The sequence below is a fragment of the Rutilus rutilus genome, assembly GCF_951802725.1.
Source record: "Rutilus rutilus genome assembly, chromosome: 22".
Taxonomy (NCBI): Eukaryota; Metazoa; Chordata; class Actinopteri; order Cypriniformes; family Leuciscidae; genus Rutilus; species Rutilus rutilus.
Window position 1 is genome coordinate 13714206 of NC_140227.1, and position 18213 is coordinate 13732418.

The 18213-nt window shown below is 38.3% G+C and overlaps 1 protein-coding gene and 1 long non-coding RNA gene across 3 annotated transcripts in view; one reads left to right on the forward strand and one right to left on the reverse strand.

The window, feature by feature from the left end:
• socs7 (suppressor of cytokine signaling 7) lies at nt 1-17258 on the forward strand. 2 transcript variants are annotated; one of them, XM_084394541.1, is made up of 10 exons: nt 1-1856; nt 3618-3682; nt 3928-4032; nt 6538-6669; nt 10038-10183; nt 10409-10577; nt 13512-13640; nt 15609-15744; nt 16284-16424; nt 16527-17258. In XM_084394541.1, exons 1-9 carry the CDS (start codon nt 508-510, stop codon nt 16402-16404), a joined length of 2352 nt encoding a protein of 783 aa, XP_084250667.1. In that variant the 5' UTR covers nt 1-507; the 3' UTR covers nt 16405-16424; nt 16527-17258. The 2 variants fall into 2 exon arrangements, with proteins under 2 accessions (XP_084250667.1, XP_084250668.1); XM_084394542.1 differs by lacking the exon at nt 6538-6669 and having other exon boundaries at nt 14-1856.
• LOC311281543 overlaps nt 16691-18213 on the reverse strand; it is a 2494-nt gene continuing 971 nt past the window's right edge. The window contains exon 2 of the long non-coding RNA XR_014625812.1: nt 16691-17021. This is a non-coding gene — a long non-coding RNA (uncharacterized lncRNA). The remainder of the gene's footprint in view (nt 17022-18213) is intronic.

Consider the following 18213-nt stretch of genomic DNA (forward strand, 5'->3'; position numbering starts at 1 on the left):
AAGGCGATGCCACTACAATTGATGCATCATAAACATCAGTTGGTAAGGCCATCTTCCAGACAACAGCGCGGTAAATGACATGAAAGCAACATTACAGCACGGTGCACGTCACTAAGGGGGACAGCACATAGCCTGCAGCCAAGTGGACAGCAATGGCACCGATAAGACCAAACACGAAACGCATCGAATTTGCGGAAGTGAGCGGGCGGGTGGGGCCTCGACAGTAATGTGACCACAGACGCCGTTAGGATTGCGTGAAACGAAGCGTTATGTATGACCCTACAAAGATCCGTGGAGATTTTTAAGGCCGGACGCGAAATGAGACGAGGACGTGCGCAATGTTGAAGCAGCGACTGAAATAGAGTTTAAATGCACTAATTGTCTGGCGCTGAGTGAGAGGGCTAACGTTACCAAGAGGATTACCATCATCACACAAACGAGATCTCATGACTGGAGCAATGTGAAACGCTGATATCGCTCATTCCTTCAGTATATTGAGGAATAATAATGAACAACGCGCAAGATATGTCTCCCGATTTTGTCTTGATGCGCCTGGTCTCCGCGGCCGAGGATGACCGCTTGGACGAGGAGAATGGGAATCTGTCATCGGGCACTGGACTGACGGTGGGTATCAAGGGGAACTTTGAATGCACGCAGAATCACGGCCACATCTCGGCGGTGAACAAAGCTCCGCAGGCCAGCGGAACGGAGGCACCTGACGCGGGAGTGATGGCGACTAGACCTGCGCTGTCTGTGCCGCCGCCTCCTCTTCATTCAGCCGAGGCCCACGGGTACGATCTCACCCACCGAGGTGGAATGGGGCCTCAGCTGTTGGTATTCAGAAACATATCGAGAGACTCTGAAGGATTTGCCGAGAACAAATCGGAGGATCAGCGCAGGGCTTTTGAGGAGCAAGCGGTACTCGCTTCGGAGTCTGGCGCTGTGGACGCTCAGCATCCGCCTACATGGACGCTGCATCCACAGCTCAAACTGCCAGCGGTTGCTACGGATACGGATGGAGCCGAACTGTGTCACCGGCATCGCTTGATCACAGACAAACAAGACTGGCCGCCGGTGGTGGATCACAAAACGGGCTCGATGACAGAGCCGGGCTGGAGCTGCACGACGGCTCTGCCTGAGGGTCCTGTCCTGGAGCTGGCGAGGAAATTCGGCGAGCTGGGAGTCGCTCCGGTACCCGAATTCCTACTGAAGGACGGCGAGCTGCAGCACTGCTCGTGTCAAAGCATGCTCGGCTCGGCTGGAATCAGGCAGGGGGATGACCCGACCGAGACCAGCGATGCTCTGCTGGTTCTGGAGGGCCTCGGGTCAGAAGAGGTGAACGGCCTGGGCATCAATGCCTGTCAGAAGACCGATTCCCAAAACAATGAGCCGGGTGCGTTTGCGCTCAAATGTTTCCCGTCGGTGCTGTCCGGACAGGCTATGGCGGTGTCCGGGGGACTTTGCTCACCGGCGTGTTGTTTGTTGCGAGACTCTGTAAACACCAGGCCTCAGGCTCCCACCACAGATAAACTGACTCCCGAGGATCTATCCCAAGCCGCATCCAGCCAGGACACCCCGTGCTCCAGCCAGGCGTCCACACCGAAGGCCCGGTCGGACAGGAACACGACCCGGGCGCATCTTTCCACGGCCAGCGGAGGAGAGAAGACTTTGAAAGTACCAGGGAAATCCAGGAAGGGCTCGCTTAAAATACGCCTGAGTAAACTTTTTAGAACTAAAAGCTGTAGTGGCTCTAACAACCTTTTGGACAAGAGACCTTCAGTCACGTTCTCCATATCCTCAGCGGGCAGTTTAGTGGACATGTCTGGAGCGAGCGGTGGGGAACAAGACACAGCCAGGTGAGTTCAATCTGCCCAAATTAAATATTGAAGATCTTATGATTATATTGTTGTATTCTTTTGTTATTAATTTGTACTATTTCATTCGACAACAAGATTTATGATTTTCCTGAGCTCCCTCAGGAATTTTCTTTCTTTCTTTTTTTTTTTTTTTCTTTCTTTCTTTCTTTCTTTCTTTCTTTCTTTCTTTCTTTCTTTCTTTCTTTCTTTCTTTCTTTCTTTCTTTAGAATGGCATCTTATGATTAGTGAAGACAATTTCATGGTTGTTTTCATACAATAAAAACTACACAGTCATACCTCAAAAGTGAATTTTTAAGCAGTTGTGTTTTTTTTAAATTGCTTTAAAAAAAAAAAAAATATATATATATATATATATATATATATATACTATTAAATAACACTTTACAATAAGGTTCATTAACCTTAGTTAACTACCTAACATGAACTAAGAATGAACAATACTTCAGCATTTATTAATCTTAGTTAATATTAATTTCAACATTTACTAATAGGTTAATAAAATCAAAGGTTGTATTTGTTAACATTAGTTAATGCACTGTGAACTAACATGAACAAACCATGAACAGCTGTATTTTTATTAACTAACACTAACAAAGTCAGTGATACTGACACAAAATACTGTAACAAATGTATTGCTCATTGTTAGTTCATGTCAGTTAATTAATACATTATCTAATATTAACTGTTAATAGTTAAGTGTTACCAATATTGCTTTAAAAAGTTAATAGCAACTTGCCACGTAGCCTAATGACTACAACTTTCACAAGAACATGAGTTTTTGTGCAACCGTTGTAGTCCTGGTTAGTAATCTGCGTATGGTTCCTTCAAATTTTTGTGTGTAGTTTTATGGAGTAGCCTACACTGTCAGAAAAAATTTACAAGAATTTTATCTTTAGGGGTACAAATAGCTTGTCACTGGGGTAGCACTTAAAGGGATAGGTCACCCAAAAATCATTTACTCACTCTCAAGGTGTTACAAACCTGTATGAATTCTTCTGCTGAACACAAAATAAGATATTTTGAAGAATGTTGGTAACCAAACAGTTGATGGACTCAATTTTTGGGTGAACTATCCCTTTAAAGGGAATATCTACAGAGGATATCTATAGAGGATAGGGGTAAATAAGGTAGAGTTGTCCCTTTAAGGTCACTACCATTGTAACAAGCTGTTGTATCCCTAAAGATAACATTTTTACACATTTTTCTTAGGAGTGTAGAAAAACAGACATTGATGTACTATTAAATAATAAACCTCTTTCTAAAAACCAATTGGAAATTGCATAGAGAACCTATGGTGTATTGAAATATTCTGGGTTTACCTACAAATAGACAGCATTATGGAACCAACTATAGTCTTTATCCTAAGAATATTTAACATTTCAATCAATGATTTAGCCCCACTACACACACAATAGTGATCGAAATTAACCAGGAAATTGCACACTTTTTGCTCACTTCACATTCTCCATAAATGTATTTATTTGAAATCTCTCATAAAATGTCTATCATAAAACACATATCATTAAACCTGTTGTACTTTTGATTTGTTTTTATATGATAGTCGCAAAGTCATAATTGACCTCAGGTGAGTCAAGTGTGCTTATATGTATACTTCTAATTCATTATAAACTGTAGATAAATAAATAATGATATGATCAACTTTGAGATACAGAATTAATGTAAATGAATGTGTTGTCTTTTTTATTTTAATAATTAAAATGATGATTGTCTTTCTGCAGCCATCCTGGACTAACAAGGGCACAAAGTGCCTTCTCTGCGGCCTCTTTTACTCCCGTTTTCACAGGTAAACGAAGATTTAGGGGAACATATTGGGTTAGAACCTAAAGGAATCCTTGGAATACATTAAATGAAGGCACATTTGCAAGCCACTAATGAGCTTACACAGTGCATGGGAAATATAATGACACAGGCACACGATTTGGATGAGATTAGTCTCATTTTAGGCCAATCTTTGGAATGATGCTACATTATTGTAACAAATGTCGTTCTTTTGGCTCTTGTCATTAAGTACTATTGCTCTGGTTGCAGGAGAGACGGTGTCGTTGGTGGATGTGGACATCTCTCAGAGAGGAAGGAACTCCCCTCACCCTCCCACTCCTCCACCTCCCCCTCGGCGGAGCCTCAGTCTGCTAGGTGAGCCCCACTACAGATGTTCACATCTTGATCTCTTTCGTTTCTGCTTTCCTTCATTCGTACCTTTCACATCTCCATCTGTTTCATACTTTTTAAATATTTCTCCAGTAACCTCCCCCATCCCTCCCCGGGTATCTTCCCTTCATCCTTTGTACTGTCACCTCTATCTACGGTTACATTCAAAAGTTTGGGGTCAGTAAGAAGTCTCTTATGCTCACCAAGGCTGAATTTATTTGATGAAAAACACAGTAAAAACAGTCATAAATCACTGCATCATTGAAGCACACACACACACAAGTTAGATTACACTGCACACACAGGAAGTTCAGTTCCTAGAACTACCCGGTGCGAAAGACCCTATACTCACAGCTTCATTGTTGGTCTCAGACAACATCAAAGGTCTGCCTACTCACCTGTCAATCAAATATTCCAAAAATGTGCCTTTAAAAGAAAATAATGATCTGATAATATAGGAGCTTGACATTTTTTTTTTATTACTTTATTGACATTTTAAAGTAAAAGATCAAAGTACCTCCCCTTAAAATCCAAACACAAGTTTTCAAAAAAGAATTTTGAGATTATGTCACTGCATTTTTAAAAGATGATCTGTTTCACCTCACCTCTGTGAGCGAACCCAAGGCGGTTGTTAAAGATGCCGTGTAGGACGTCAACGTACTTGCTTATTCTTTCACTTTGTCCTTTCATTTCCCCTTTTTTATTCGGCCTTCATTCTTTTCATTTCATGGTTACCGGAGTCTCTGATTGCATTCTGAAAGCATATAATTCAGAGAAGTGCCACTTAAAATGAGTTATTGTGCAAGCCTACATGTGGTTAAGCTTTACCAGTATTTTGTCAAACAGATGAGCAGTTCCTTTTCTAATAAAGTGAGACCACTCCACAGTTTCTGAGAAAGAGACAGAGAATACTAGAGAGACAGATTTTAGATCTGAAGCGCTCTTTGTCATGAGGGAACAAGGATGATTAGGTATGTGGGATTATTCAGTCGTTGTGTTTGAAGTTGATTTTTGTTTGAAGTATGTTTGGGTTGAGAGTAGAGGTATATATGACTATTCTGGGTTCAGTAGTTAAAGGAATAGTTCACTTAAAAGTTAAAATTCTGTAATAATGTACTCACCCTCAAGTTGTTTCAAACCTGCATGAATTTTTCTCTTCTGCTGAACACAAAAGAAGATATTTTGAAGAATGTCGGTAATTAGACAGTTGATGAACCCCATTGACTTCTATATTAGGAAAAAAAAATACTATGAAAGGCAATGGGGTTCATCAACTGTTTGGTTACCCACATTCTTCAAAATATCTTCTTTTGTGTTCAGCAGAAGACAGAAATTCATCCAGGTTTGAAACAACTTGAGGGTGAGTAAATGATGACAGAATTTCCATTTTTAAGTAAACTATCCCTTTAAGCTCAATGTACAGCATTTGTGGCATGATGTTGATTAGCATAACAATCTAACTTGACTTGTTTATTGAAAAAAAGAAAGAAACATGAAGGTTACAATGAGATTCTTATGCAAATGAATAGAGTAAATTTTTGGAGTATTTAAAAGTACAATTTCGAAGCTTATAACTTTATTGCAATCACTTACATTAATTATTTTGTTTAAACCTATGTATTTGTGAGCTGTGATGCTATTTAAATAATTTTTACAGATGTTTTAGAGTTGCTAAAAATTGGATATAACTTTACACTGTAGGTAAAAGTGATTTTTCCACTACAATCATGTTAACACTCTTATTGTTTTCAAATATTATTATTATTTACTATTGAAACAATGAGTTTAAGTTGTACGGATTGGCCACATTCAATTCCATAGTAAAAGCCTCACTGTAACCCATCTTTTTTTTTAAAAGTAAGGGAATAAATTAAAAATAAATCTTTGTGATAATCGACATGGTCACAAATGCTTGTTAAATAAGATTGTATTGAACCAGTGTTATGTTAAGCCATAAAAAATAGTATCTCAATGAAACACTTTATTAAACCCGCAATGTTCCTTTAAAGTAGAAAAAAACCAAATTTTCCAGTGTCGTCAGTATGTGATTGAATGCACATACGAGCGTGTGGATTTCCCCATGTCATATGCTTCCTGTCACGGTGTCTTAGTTTTCAAGTGCTATAAGAGGATCAGATATTGTGACATAATTGCAGGATTTGTCTTGCTCCTTTATGGTTCATACAGGCAAAACTACGTTATTCATACATAAATCACAGGTCATTGCATGTAATATTAATGTTAGTCTAATCAAAATCTTCTGAAATCTGATCTCTTTTTGCTAATATATGCAAGAATATTGTTGCTGTTCCTTTTGCTCTAAAGCTGAATGGTGTTAGGGCTGATTTTAGTCATGTTCTGATTCCTCTTCATCGCCCCAGGCTCCTGTCTCATTCTAATAGACTTTAACCTTCTCTACGCTTCCATTGCTTTTTCTGTGACATCTCCTTATTCTCCTGGCTCTGAACCCTCCCTCCTGCTCTCTTCCAGACGATATAGGTGGGCCGCAGCCTGGGCCTTTCCTAGTGAGTGTAATGGGGGCGTCCCTGCAGTCTCTCCCTCTGCCTCTACCTCCTCCTCCCCCTCTCCACGCCACCATCCAGCATAGTCTCAGCCTCAATGGTAAGACTTGGGTGAAGTGGAGGGGGCGGTGTGTGTTTAAGGGTGTTTCAGGGCACCTTTCTGGTTCTGAGAGCAGACTCCAACATCCCCTTCCCTTTCTGCGAACCGGCTCATTCTCCGCCCTCAGAAGCAACTTTATTCCATCAAACATAAAGGGAAATGGAATAAAGTGTGAATGTAATCTGTGATGTTTCATGTGAAAAGACAAAAGGCAAAGACAATACATGCCATCTGCCGCATGTATCGTTTTGTCAAACAAAGGCTTTGGTTGACCGCTTGGTTTCGTTTCTCAGTTCCTTTCGCAGTTCGGAGGAAGAAGGCAGTGTGACTAATGTGCGTTTATAAAGAGAGGAAGTGTGAGCGTGATGGTGCCATACGGTAGAGATAAAACTTAAGCTTTGTAGTTCATTTGCTGAAGAACTCAGAAATATAAGGGTTGATGGTAATATTAAAGATTTGTTAACTTTATTATCTATAACAGCAAGTACACATATTTATGTGTAGTTGATATGACATTTCATCACTAGCTATGTTTCCATCCAAAGTTGCGAATTTAACTTATGTGCAAAATTGGAATATTTCCAATCCCATGTGTTCAAGAGAACAAAATGATCCCTTCCTGGGAAATTAGCGCAACATTTCTTTAGTAAAAATGGAAGTTGCTGCAATTCAGGAAGCCGCTAGATCTTTTTCTACATCATAAATTACTTTTACCATAAATGCTGTCACGTTATCTGCGTTCAGATGGATGGTGTTTGGGAACACAATCATGTGAGACGCTTCTGGGAGGTCATTATACCAAATTATTCTGATGACAGACTTTGGCTCAGGCGTTTCAGAATGATCAAACCAAAATTTGAGATGTTGTGCACTATAATTGGTCCACTTGTTAGTCAACCGCATCCACTGTTGAGAAGAAGTCACAAGAGTTTTTTGTTGCGCATTCATTCGATAAATATGTTTGCATCGTAGTTTATGCGCATGTCTTCTTACCGGATAAAAAATGTATCTGCCTCAATTGACCATACGGTTTTTATGTGCATTTTTAGAATGTATGCACATTTTGGCGTTTCTGTCCAGCGTTTTTTTTTTTTTAAATGCATTTTATCCCAAAATGCTCATAAAAATATGTGGATGGAAGCATAACTTGTGAAAGATGTGTCCTGCAGTGTGATATGCTATAGGGGAGATGCTGTCACCAGATGTCACTGAGGGAAGTTGTGTGTTTGGTTTTATGCTAAGTATACTACAAATACATTTACATATTTATGTACTTAATATAAATACCCTGCAATTGTACTTTTGATATCCTAAATTGGTCTGCTAAATTGGAACAACTTATTTTGCACTTTAGTTATCCAGAAATAGTGCTGAGGTCCAACTAAAGATATACTCCAGTATATTTGATTGTGCTAAAGTGGAACTATTGCAAGTACACTTTAAATATCTTGCATTTAAAGACTGATTTTATACAGAGATCATACTATCCTTACTAATAGTGATACTAAAACACATTTTATGCTTAATATTAATACATGTGCATTGTGCAATAGTTACGACCCCTGAGATGGTCAATCAAGGGGTATAGGGGAGTTACATTAATTTGGGAGAAACACACATTTGAATATACATAACATAACTAGGTGAGGAGTAAAGGCAAATAAACACCACTACTGAACTGCAAGCGATTGTTTTATTTACAAAAAGGTGAAATATATATATATATATATATAATATATATATATATATATATATATATATATATATATATATATATATATAAATCATGAGTAGAAATATTTACAATAGGAGGTAGCTTTAAACAAGACTAAAACCCATCTATACATATACACAGTATGAGAAAATAAGAAAAATACAGATAACAAACAGGCACTTACAAAAATTTGAAAAATAGGGAGAATTGGAGAAGGAACACGGCCGGCTTCCAAATCAAAGAAATAAACAAAAACAAAACCAAGGCCCAATCTCTAACCTAACTGTCAAAAGAAAGTAATGAAATGAAAAGTCTTTGCGTCCTCTGACGCACTACCTTACCTACACTAACTACCCAAACGCAAAATACAACAGGTGGAACTCGCCCCTAAACTAGTGTATCTAATACAAAGTGTGTCCACAATGTATGTCGCGCGACCTCCTTACCTGCAATAACAGAGGTAGAACAAATGGAGATGAAACAGAACACAAGCCGGTTACATACAATTAATAAACACACGGCATGGGATACACAAATTCATACACAGAATATAGGGCTGTCACAGAACATAGTTTCAAAGTTTCTATAGGGCCTTGTTAGTGTTATCTCCTCTCAACTTTTATAACACGCTGCACTAATCTGATTGGAGAGCCGGTCAGTGACGTCACAGGAACATTTGCGACCAGGTGAGCGGCGTGGGCCAATAGAACATAACTAAGAAAGTGAAAGTGAAAGTAAAAGTGAAAGACTCGGGAAAAGAAAAAAACATTAACAAAGCAAGGATGTAACAGCAATAAAGAAGTACTCCAAAAAGTCACAAGCGATATCACAGTAAATATGTTAGTGGATTTGTAGTATACTTAGTATGAAATAAATATATTTTGGGTTTAGGTTTTTTTCACTAGGCAAATTAGAATAATTTTAGCAAATTCTGTTTCAAAACAACTTTTTTTTGCCAATAGGTCAATGTGTGTTCAGTGAATTGTATCTTTTTCAGTGACAGTAATGGTGAAAATATTTAATTTTTGTATCCAATACTTTTAAAGTTTGTGCTGATACAGAAATAAACCTGCACTGATCAATATTCGCTGGCGTAAATCAAATGTGACAGCTAGCCCTTGTCTCATCCGAATTCATTTAGACATCATTTTAAATTACATGTTAACAAATAACATATTTTGTTTCATTCTTGTCTGATTGTTATATACAACCATTTTAATAACCTCATATTATTAACTTGGGATGTTTGTACTTTTAACAATTTACAATTATAACACTGATAGGCCTGTCATACTGACAAAATGGACACAATTTTAGACTACATTTTAAACTAAAATGATTGAAACTGTTATTTGTCAACTTATACTACTTCATCAAAGAATTTTGAAAAAAAGGTTCAAGGTTTACACAAAAATATTAAGCTGTCTTTCAACATTGAAAATAATACAAAATGTTTCTTGAGCAGCAGAATAGCATAGTGACAAACTTTTGTCTTTAGCAGTGTATATTTGTTATTTGTCAAGACGCGATCTACACCAAAGAAAAAGTATAAGTAGTCATTTAGTTGAATGGGTTACTTGTCTAGTTCAGAACTAGGATGATCAAAGCTCAAAATTTGCTGGTGTATTCAAAAAATGCTCCATTTGTGTCTCAGATGCTTTCTTCCGAGCACTTCCTCATTCGGCCGCGTCACCGATGGACACTGCGGCCCCTGCCAGAGTGGCCCCGGCTCCGATCATGTGTCCACTGAGAGGAGCCGATTCCAGCAGCTTCACGGCCAGCCTGAGAGAGCTGGAGCGGGTGAGAGACAAAATTAGTTGATGTGAAGTCAAGAAACAACTGAAAAATTTCCAGTCACATGATTGTAATATCATTGGGCATGTTTATCGGCAGACCTTTTTAACTATGAAACATCTGTGGCTTCCTGTGGTTGTCCATATTATTTAGTGGGTCTTGCATGTTTTATCTATAAGCAGCTTTTTTTTAGCACTGTTGGATGGTCAGTGTGTGTTTGTGTGTCTGCAGTGTGGCTGGTATTGGGGGCCGATGAACTGGGAGGATGCTGAAATGAAGCTAAGAGGGAAGCCAGATGGCTCGTTTTTGGTGCGGGACAGTTCAGACCCACGATACATCCTCAGCCTCAGTTTTCGCTCACAGGGAGTCACACACCACACGCGTATGGAGCACTACAGAGGTAAACACACACATATATACTAGGGGTGTAACGGTACACAGAAGTCACGGTTCGGTACGTTACTTCGTTTTTTTTAGGTCACGGTTCGATACGAGTTCGGTACAACAGGAAAAAGCAACAAATCCCCAATGCTCTTTTCATTTATTTTGAACAGACAGTAGTGCAAATTTCAGTTTGTTCCACCTAGCGGCATTTAGTCCCCCAGTTGGTACAGTACAGCCTCTTTTAATGTATTATTAAGCACTAAGTAGTAAACAGAATGCACTCTTACATAGGTCATATTTTTTTGTAGGGCTGATAAAAAAAACTATAGGTATTGGGTTAGCTACAAAACTGTAAAGCATCTATTGTGTTATAAAAGTACAAAATAAATAGAATAATGAAACTAAAAGATTCGATTTCTTTGTGTGCGAGAGTTCAATAACAGATGCAAAAAGTTCAATATTACGCTTTTTCGAGAAATCACGAAGGAAAAAAAGAGCCTACTTCACCTTTCTACGAGGAGACAGCGAGTTAAGCGCCACCTGAGGCTTTTCATTTCCAGGACATGCATATTTCATCACTGGACAGTAAGTGAGACTTCAACGACACAAATTGGCACAATGCCAAATGATCTTGTCTCGTTATAACAGCGGAAACAACTTAAAATATTCAGTCATTTAGGGACATACAGATGAGAGTAGTACATCATTCGAAACTGTCTATTTTTATTTGTGTACACTCACAATAAAAACAAAACATTGTGCTTTTGTAAACTAAAGAAAGCGAAAGTTCTGGTTTCCTTTTCATGAAGTTTGTGGAGCGTGTCCAAAAATGTATCAAAACTCAGCGTATAAGCTACTAGTAAGCTCTTGAGTGCCATCTGAACTCTTGTTTTGGGTTGGTGCGTAGACTGCATAGATAGTAAAATAAATGGACACAGGCTCACACAGCAACCCCATTGGATTCAACGGAGAAAAGTTAAGTCAATTAGAAGCTCTCACTTCCTGATGGCTGAGCGTACTGCGCAGACTCAAACTGAGCTTGACGACGTAGATGTGACGTGAGCAACCCGTCTGTCTTCTGTGCCAAGAGAAATCTGAATCATTCCCTTCCGAAACTTGCAGAGACGGAGAGTGTGAGTAGGAGGTGTCCATGAGCTAGGAGCAGGAGCAACTTTTGCTAAGTATTCTCATTAATAATTTTGTCATTTTGCCTCCACGTCCCCCCGATTGCCCGCGAGCTTCTCCTCCTGTCCATACGGTAATTTCTCTACTGTGCGACAGAGAGTCGCGTGGTTATGACGCAATCGTTAGCCTATTTTTACAAAAACTGCTTCTACGGGGCCATAACGTAAGATACAAGGTAATGGAGTCTTTTATACATTTTCGTGTTTCTTTAGAAATAAATAATGGAAAAATTGAGTCTTTAAACGCCTCAGATGTAAAGTTATTCGCTGTCAAAGTGACGCCAAAATGAATGGGAGTCAATGGAATGCTAACAGCAGGTGATGGTCTGCTAATCAATGGCGGCGCCCGGGGAAGCTTCAATTTTTTCCGAATGATTGCCCCCCTGGTAGACCGTCTCTTCTTCTTCAGCTCTTTTTCCTGTTGTGCTGGTTAGCAAACAGCGTTGCTTTACTGCGCGCGCCCCCTTCTGGACTGGAGTGTGGATGATCTGTGACTGACTGTATTCGTTGTCTGACTGTATGCACCGAACCGTGACGGTTTAGAACGAATACATGTACCGTTACACCCCTTATATAACACATATCCATAAACACACACATACTCCTTTTTGGCATATCATTCTCGAATGTGCTGCCAAAAAACACATGAAATCCTATGTTTACAAACCCAATCTGATGAAGAGCCGCTGGGCTTGAAACGTCACCTGTAGTGATATTTTTCTATTTTTGGAGCTGTGGTAGCCAACTTTTCCTTCCTTTTTTTCCAATCTAAACCACATCCTCAGAGTCCGATTAAAAGGTCATTGTTGACTACACCGTCTGAAGAAACAGATTACATTTCATCACTTGCAGAATGACAGTGGGACAGTAAAAATCTAATCGATAGTCATTAAATGTTTTCACACCCCCATTTAATTTCCTGCATTCCTAATTAAATTTTTTAAATGAGTGTCATTTATTAAAGTGCATTTTTAGTGCTGTCAAATCAATTAAATGCAATTAATCAATTCTAAAACAAAAGTTTGTTTTTATATAATACATGTACATGCACACATGTATATATATATATATACATATATATTATATATATATATATGTATATATATATATATATATATATACACACATATATGTATATTTTATAAACACTAACTTTTATTTTAGAATCGATTAATCGATTTGACAGCACTAGCTTTTTTATATTGGTCTAATCGAAAATTATGGTTTCCAATTTAAACCTGTTTTGTTTAGTTTGTCTAAAAGCAAATAACACTCCCCATAGAAAACTTAGAAAAAAAAATAGAATTTTTTTTAGAAACAATTTTGTTTAAATAGTTTTTTCACTCAACACCAGAGTGTTGGCTACCTTCTGGTTTTGGTATGGTTTTCTGGTATGTTTTTTTGTGTGTGTTGTTAGTACACAATAATATGATGCATATTTTAGACATCATGGTAAACATTAGAGTCTTTCGATGTTGTATTAGTTTATAGTAAGTAAACTAAATTAAACATTGACTAACAAAAGTTGAAAACAAGAAGAAAAGTTGTAAAAAGTTATATATATATATATATATATATACATATATAATGTATATATGGCTTATTTCTAATAAAAATTAATTGATATGGTCTTTGTAATAAATAACATAAATTATAAAGAGTTATAAATATAATTTGAGAAATTATATACATTTTGCTGTGACAAAATATCTTCTTTGTTTTTTTCAGTGTATTTCTTTTCCTTAAAATTGCCTTTAACTTTTCAGGAACCTTCAGTTTATGGTGCCACCCTAAATTTGAGGACCGCTGCCATTCTGTGGTTGAATTCATTGAGCGAGCCATCATGCACTCTAAAAATGGAAAATTCCTCTACTTCCTACGTTCACGTGTACCTGGTAAGGCTACAAATATCCTGCTTATGTGACAAGACATTAATGAAATAGGGAGAGTTAGGGACAAAAAAGTGCCTGAAGCTATTTAGCTATTTATTTCAGTTTTAGTAATATTAATACTTCAACATAAAATGTTTATTTTCATTTTATCCTATATTTACAGCTTTGTTTAAATTAAAGTGCCCCATTATACTGTTCTCTTTCACGTAGTGTGTAAAATAGCAGTTTGTCTCCTAAAAGAAAGAATCGATTCTGAATTACAGAAACGGGTCGTCAGCAATGCCAGTTTCACTTCTGTAACATATCTATGTAGGTTTGTCTTTATTGGCTGCCTGCGAACAATGTCTACATAGTACGTTTAGCCACCCTCAAACACTGTAGTTGTAGCTGAGAAACAACAAGTTGTAGCATTATATCGTGCTGTCAAGAGGATGCAGTTTCCTGCGCTTCGAATCCACTTTGCATGCACTTCCAAAGCATGAGGACTCACGATGGAATGGACCCTATGCAAAGACCCACCCCCCTTTGTTACTTTTGCTACGTCCGACAAGCCATGGCGCTCATGCCACACATCATGTTCTCACGCAGTAAAAAAAAAGTACATTCCGGAGCAAAGAGAACACTGACATCTCGCCAACAGAAAAGACAGAACAGGTTACTTGTGGTATGATACAAAGTCTCAGCTTTTAAATTTGGTCTTTTTTTTAAAAGAAATTCAAACAAATACTGTTTTGTGGCTCTTTAATGTGTAATGAAAGATCATTGTAGCACCTCAGTTCAAGCAGCACATGAACCGATCATTTCTTCCTACTAGTTATAGCACAAAATAAACATGAATGAACATCAGAAGGTATGTTGTTTCAACCGCGGAAAGACGTCAATACACACCATTTTTTACACACCAAGTCCAACCAACGTTAATCTACTAAGGGCCAGATTTACTAACAGCTAGCAACAGTGCAAACCCTCTTTTGCCATTAAAAAACTATTGTCAGGATTTAGTAAAGATACGCAGTGAAAAATTTGCGCTGAAAAGGCGTGGACAGGGTTATTTTTGCGGCTCACCTTATTGCATATGCATTTGTAGTTTTCCTTTCAGACACAAACTTTATGGGAGGAGAGTATTTAAATGAGTCATGTAAGGTGATTTACTAAGGTTTGCGCTCGTCGATGTACTGGTTTTTGCGCCATTATTTACTGCCCCAAAAAAGCATGTCTTAAACCAGACGCTAATTTGCTCTGCTCTTGGTAGATTGTGTTGGTCATTATGGAAATGATCCGGAATGTCATCAGTAGATCACGCACAGAATTGTCCACTCCCATCACTCCCATTGGGCTCTCATGCTAATTTGCCGTTTAGTAAATATGGCCCTAACTCTCCTGTCTGGTTTGCTTGTCGGACAAAATGATAGATTTGGCATTATGATTGGTCAGATCACCTGTCAATCAAACTTCCGACGAAGGGTGAATTAAAATCCAACCAACGCCATTGCTACTGTTCGCATCACTGTGTATTCAAGTGCTAAGGAAGCCTCCGGAGCTGAAATTGGCCGTTTTGTTTCCGACACACACTGTAAGCGGTAGACCAATCACTACAGACTGGGCCATCTGACCAATCAGAGCAGAGTAGGCTCTCGGAAAAAAGAGAACGGACCCTTTATTGAACAGTTTCAGACACTGTGAGAAAAGAGGTGATTCTGCAATGTATATTATGAGAAAATTAAAGTGTTTTGGATGCATGCAAATCTATTGTAAAACATCACCAAAAATTTTTTTAAATAGCATAATAGGGGCAAAAAACTATTTTGAATAGTTTTAGCTAACAACCATGGTTTTTGTCTGAAGTGTTTGTGGGAACAATGTGCACAGAAATATGAGGCAGGTTTTATTTTGTTCGTAAAGACCAAAAACAGGTTTGAGGGTGTGAGAGATGAAAGGTCAGTGTAATGAAACGTCTGGTGTCGTTCTCAGGGTTGCCCCCGACCCCCGTACAGCTGCTCTACCCAGTCTCACGCTTCAGCAATGTGAAATCACTCCAGCATCTGTGCCGTTTCTGCATCCGACAACTCGTCCGCATAGACCACATCCAGGAGCTGCCCCTCCCCAAGTATGACTCACTCACACTTTACATTATTTTGCCCATTTAGATTTCTGATACACTATAGTTCTAAAATATTAGGTCTGTAACATATTTTTGAAAGAAGTCTTGTGTGCTCACCAAGGCTGCACATTTTTTTAATTAAAATACAGTAAAGACTGTAATATTGTAACATATGATTACAGTTTAAAATTCTATTTTAATTTATTTACATTTTTTATTTATACCTGTGATGCCAAAGCTGAATTTTCAGCATCATTACTCCAGTCTTCAGTGTCACATGATCCTTCAGAAATCATTCCAAATCACTGATGTTAAAAACTGTTTAATATTTAGTGGAAACCATAAAAAAAAAATTTCAGGACTCTTTGATGAATAGAAAATTGAAAAGAACAGCATTTATTTGAGCTAGAATGGTTATGTTCAGAGGTTATGGGTGTATCACATAGGTCTACCCACTGTTATTATGTATTATTGAAATAAAATTGCTTAGCAATTTGCATACAAAGTGTCTATAAATACTAACTTTCCTATTTTTCCTATCTTAGACCGCTCATTGTCTACTTGAGGAAGTTCTATTACTATGATCCAGAGGAAGAAATGTACCTGTCAATCAAAGGCATGCGCCAGGCAGCAGGCGTGGAACAGGAAGCCGAGTCTGAAACATAGCCAGAACGCTCCTTTTCACTGTAAGCACTTGCAGCAATGAATATTCTACATATAGTATGTTGCACTCAATGCCCTGTAGCCAACGTATTAAATTAACGAAACATAAATGGGTTCTTTTTTAGGATTTCTGTGTGTGGGTAATAGATGGAACAGCACATGGACACTTCCTGGTGCACAACTCTGCTCCAACTCCCTGCCAGTCTTCCAGCAGAAGCCAATGAACATCAGCCGACTGGCCCCTCCTCTCGACCAATACGCGGACAGAGGGAGTACAGAGGAGTGCTGGAATACTGTCTATGTTGAGCAGGCAAATAAATCCAGAGACTGACATGATAGACAAAGGACTTGAAAGGACACTGGACAGCAAACAGTGGACTTAAAAAAATAATAAGTTAAACAAAAAAACGAACAAGGACATTTGACTTGGGGTACTAGCAAAAGCCTTCATCTGTAGGTTATATTACACTGGAGTTTTTAAACTGGCCTGTTTGTGAATCCGTCTCTGTTTGGTTCTTCTTGCTTTCCTCATCAGGCCCCTGCCCCTGGGTGGAGTGTGTGACCCCTTTATTTGTCCTTTCCCTGATTGTAACTCCTTCAGTCTGATCAGGCCACATGAACTGTATTTTGAGTAAAGACAAAGTAAACTTGAAAATAAGGTGGTTGACTTTTTCACATTATTTATGATTAAGGATTATAATTGCTTGAATTTAAGTTGGTCTCTATTGGATGCATCTGTTTTTCCTTGCAGTTCTCTACGAGTTACCATGTGCTTGTTTGTTTGTTTGATTGATTTTGGCACGTACTATCATGGTGATTTCAATTTCAATGAATTCCATGGCGAATCAGCATGGTGTTCTGTATTAATAGCATTGTATATGACTATGATAATCTTTCAGTTCCATGGTATTACCAATTTGCTACCATCATTATATAATGGTAATACCAGAGTTTTTTTTTTCCGGAGGGATGTTTTCCTAAACTTTTAGCTGGGGATATACACATGTTGTATTTTCATGTTTTATGAGGACTTTCCATAGACATAATGATTTTCATACTGTACAAGCTGTATATGAGATCCCCCTTACATTAACCCTACCCATCACAGAAAACTTTCTGCATTTTTACATTTTCAAAAAACATCACTTAGTATGATTTATAAGCTGTTTTCTTCATGGGGACCAAAACATGGATTTAGCCAACTTTGTGGGGACATTTTGTCCCCATAATGTAGGGTTTACCAGCCCACACACACACACGTTTTCTTAGCTATCTAAATGAGGGTGTTACATAGATTTCTATTGTTTTTATATGCAGCTGGTTATAAATACTATAACATGACGGTTTTATAAATGAGGACTTCCCCAAAAGGCAGATTTAGCTCAATTTTGGGCACAAATTTGTCCCCAACACATGGAAAAGTAGGTAACTTACACACCCAAATATTTCCCATACTTCAGTTTTTATACTCAGCTAGGAATGCATAAAACTAAATTTAACTAATATTGGGGTAACAAAACAAATAGCTTTTACAAAAAGCAAAATGTCATGTTGGTGAAGGAAATCATTTTGTTGTTGACAAAGCAGCTGGTTGTTGCATTATTGAGATGCACCGTCCATCATCTGTAGGTTGCCTAACGCGTTTTAGAAGACAACAACCATTCTGATGGAGCACCCACAGTCCACGCAGGTTGATCGATCGATATTGTTGTCAATTACTTTTGATTGATATGCTGTTTCCATTTCTAACTGGGCGAGCTAAACGTCAGTGAAATTCAAACCGGTGTATCATTGGTTCGGCTTATTATTTTG

Bases quoted from the DNA above. Each gene is read 5' to 3' on its own strand.
- socs7 (XM_084394541.1), top strand. From the start codon at position 508: ATGAACAACGCGCAAGATATGTCTCCCGATTTTGTCTTGATGCGCCTG. The intron at 1,857-3,617 runs GTGAGTTCAATC...GTCTTTCTGCAG, and splicing joins GGGGAACAAGACACAGCCAG to CCATCCTGGACTAACAAGGG. The intron at 15,745-16,283 runs GTATGACTCACT...TTCCTATCTTAG, and splicing joins CAGGAGCTGCCCCTCCCCAA to ACCGCTCATTGTCTACTTGA.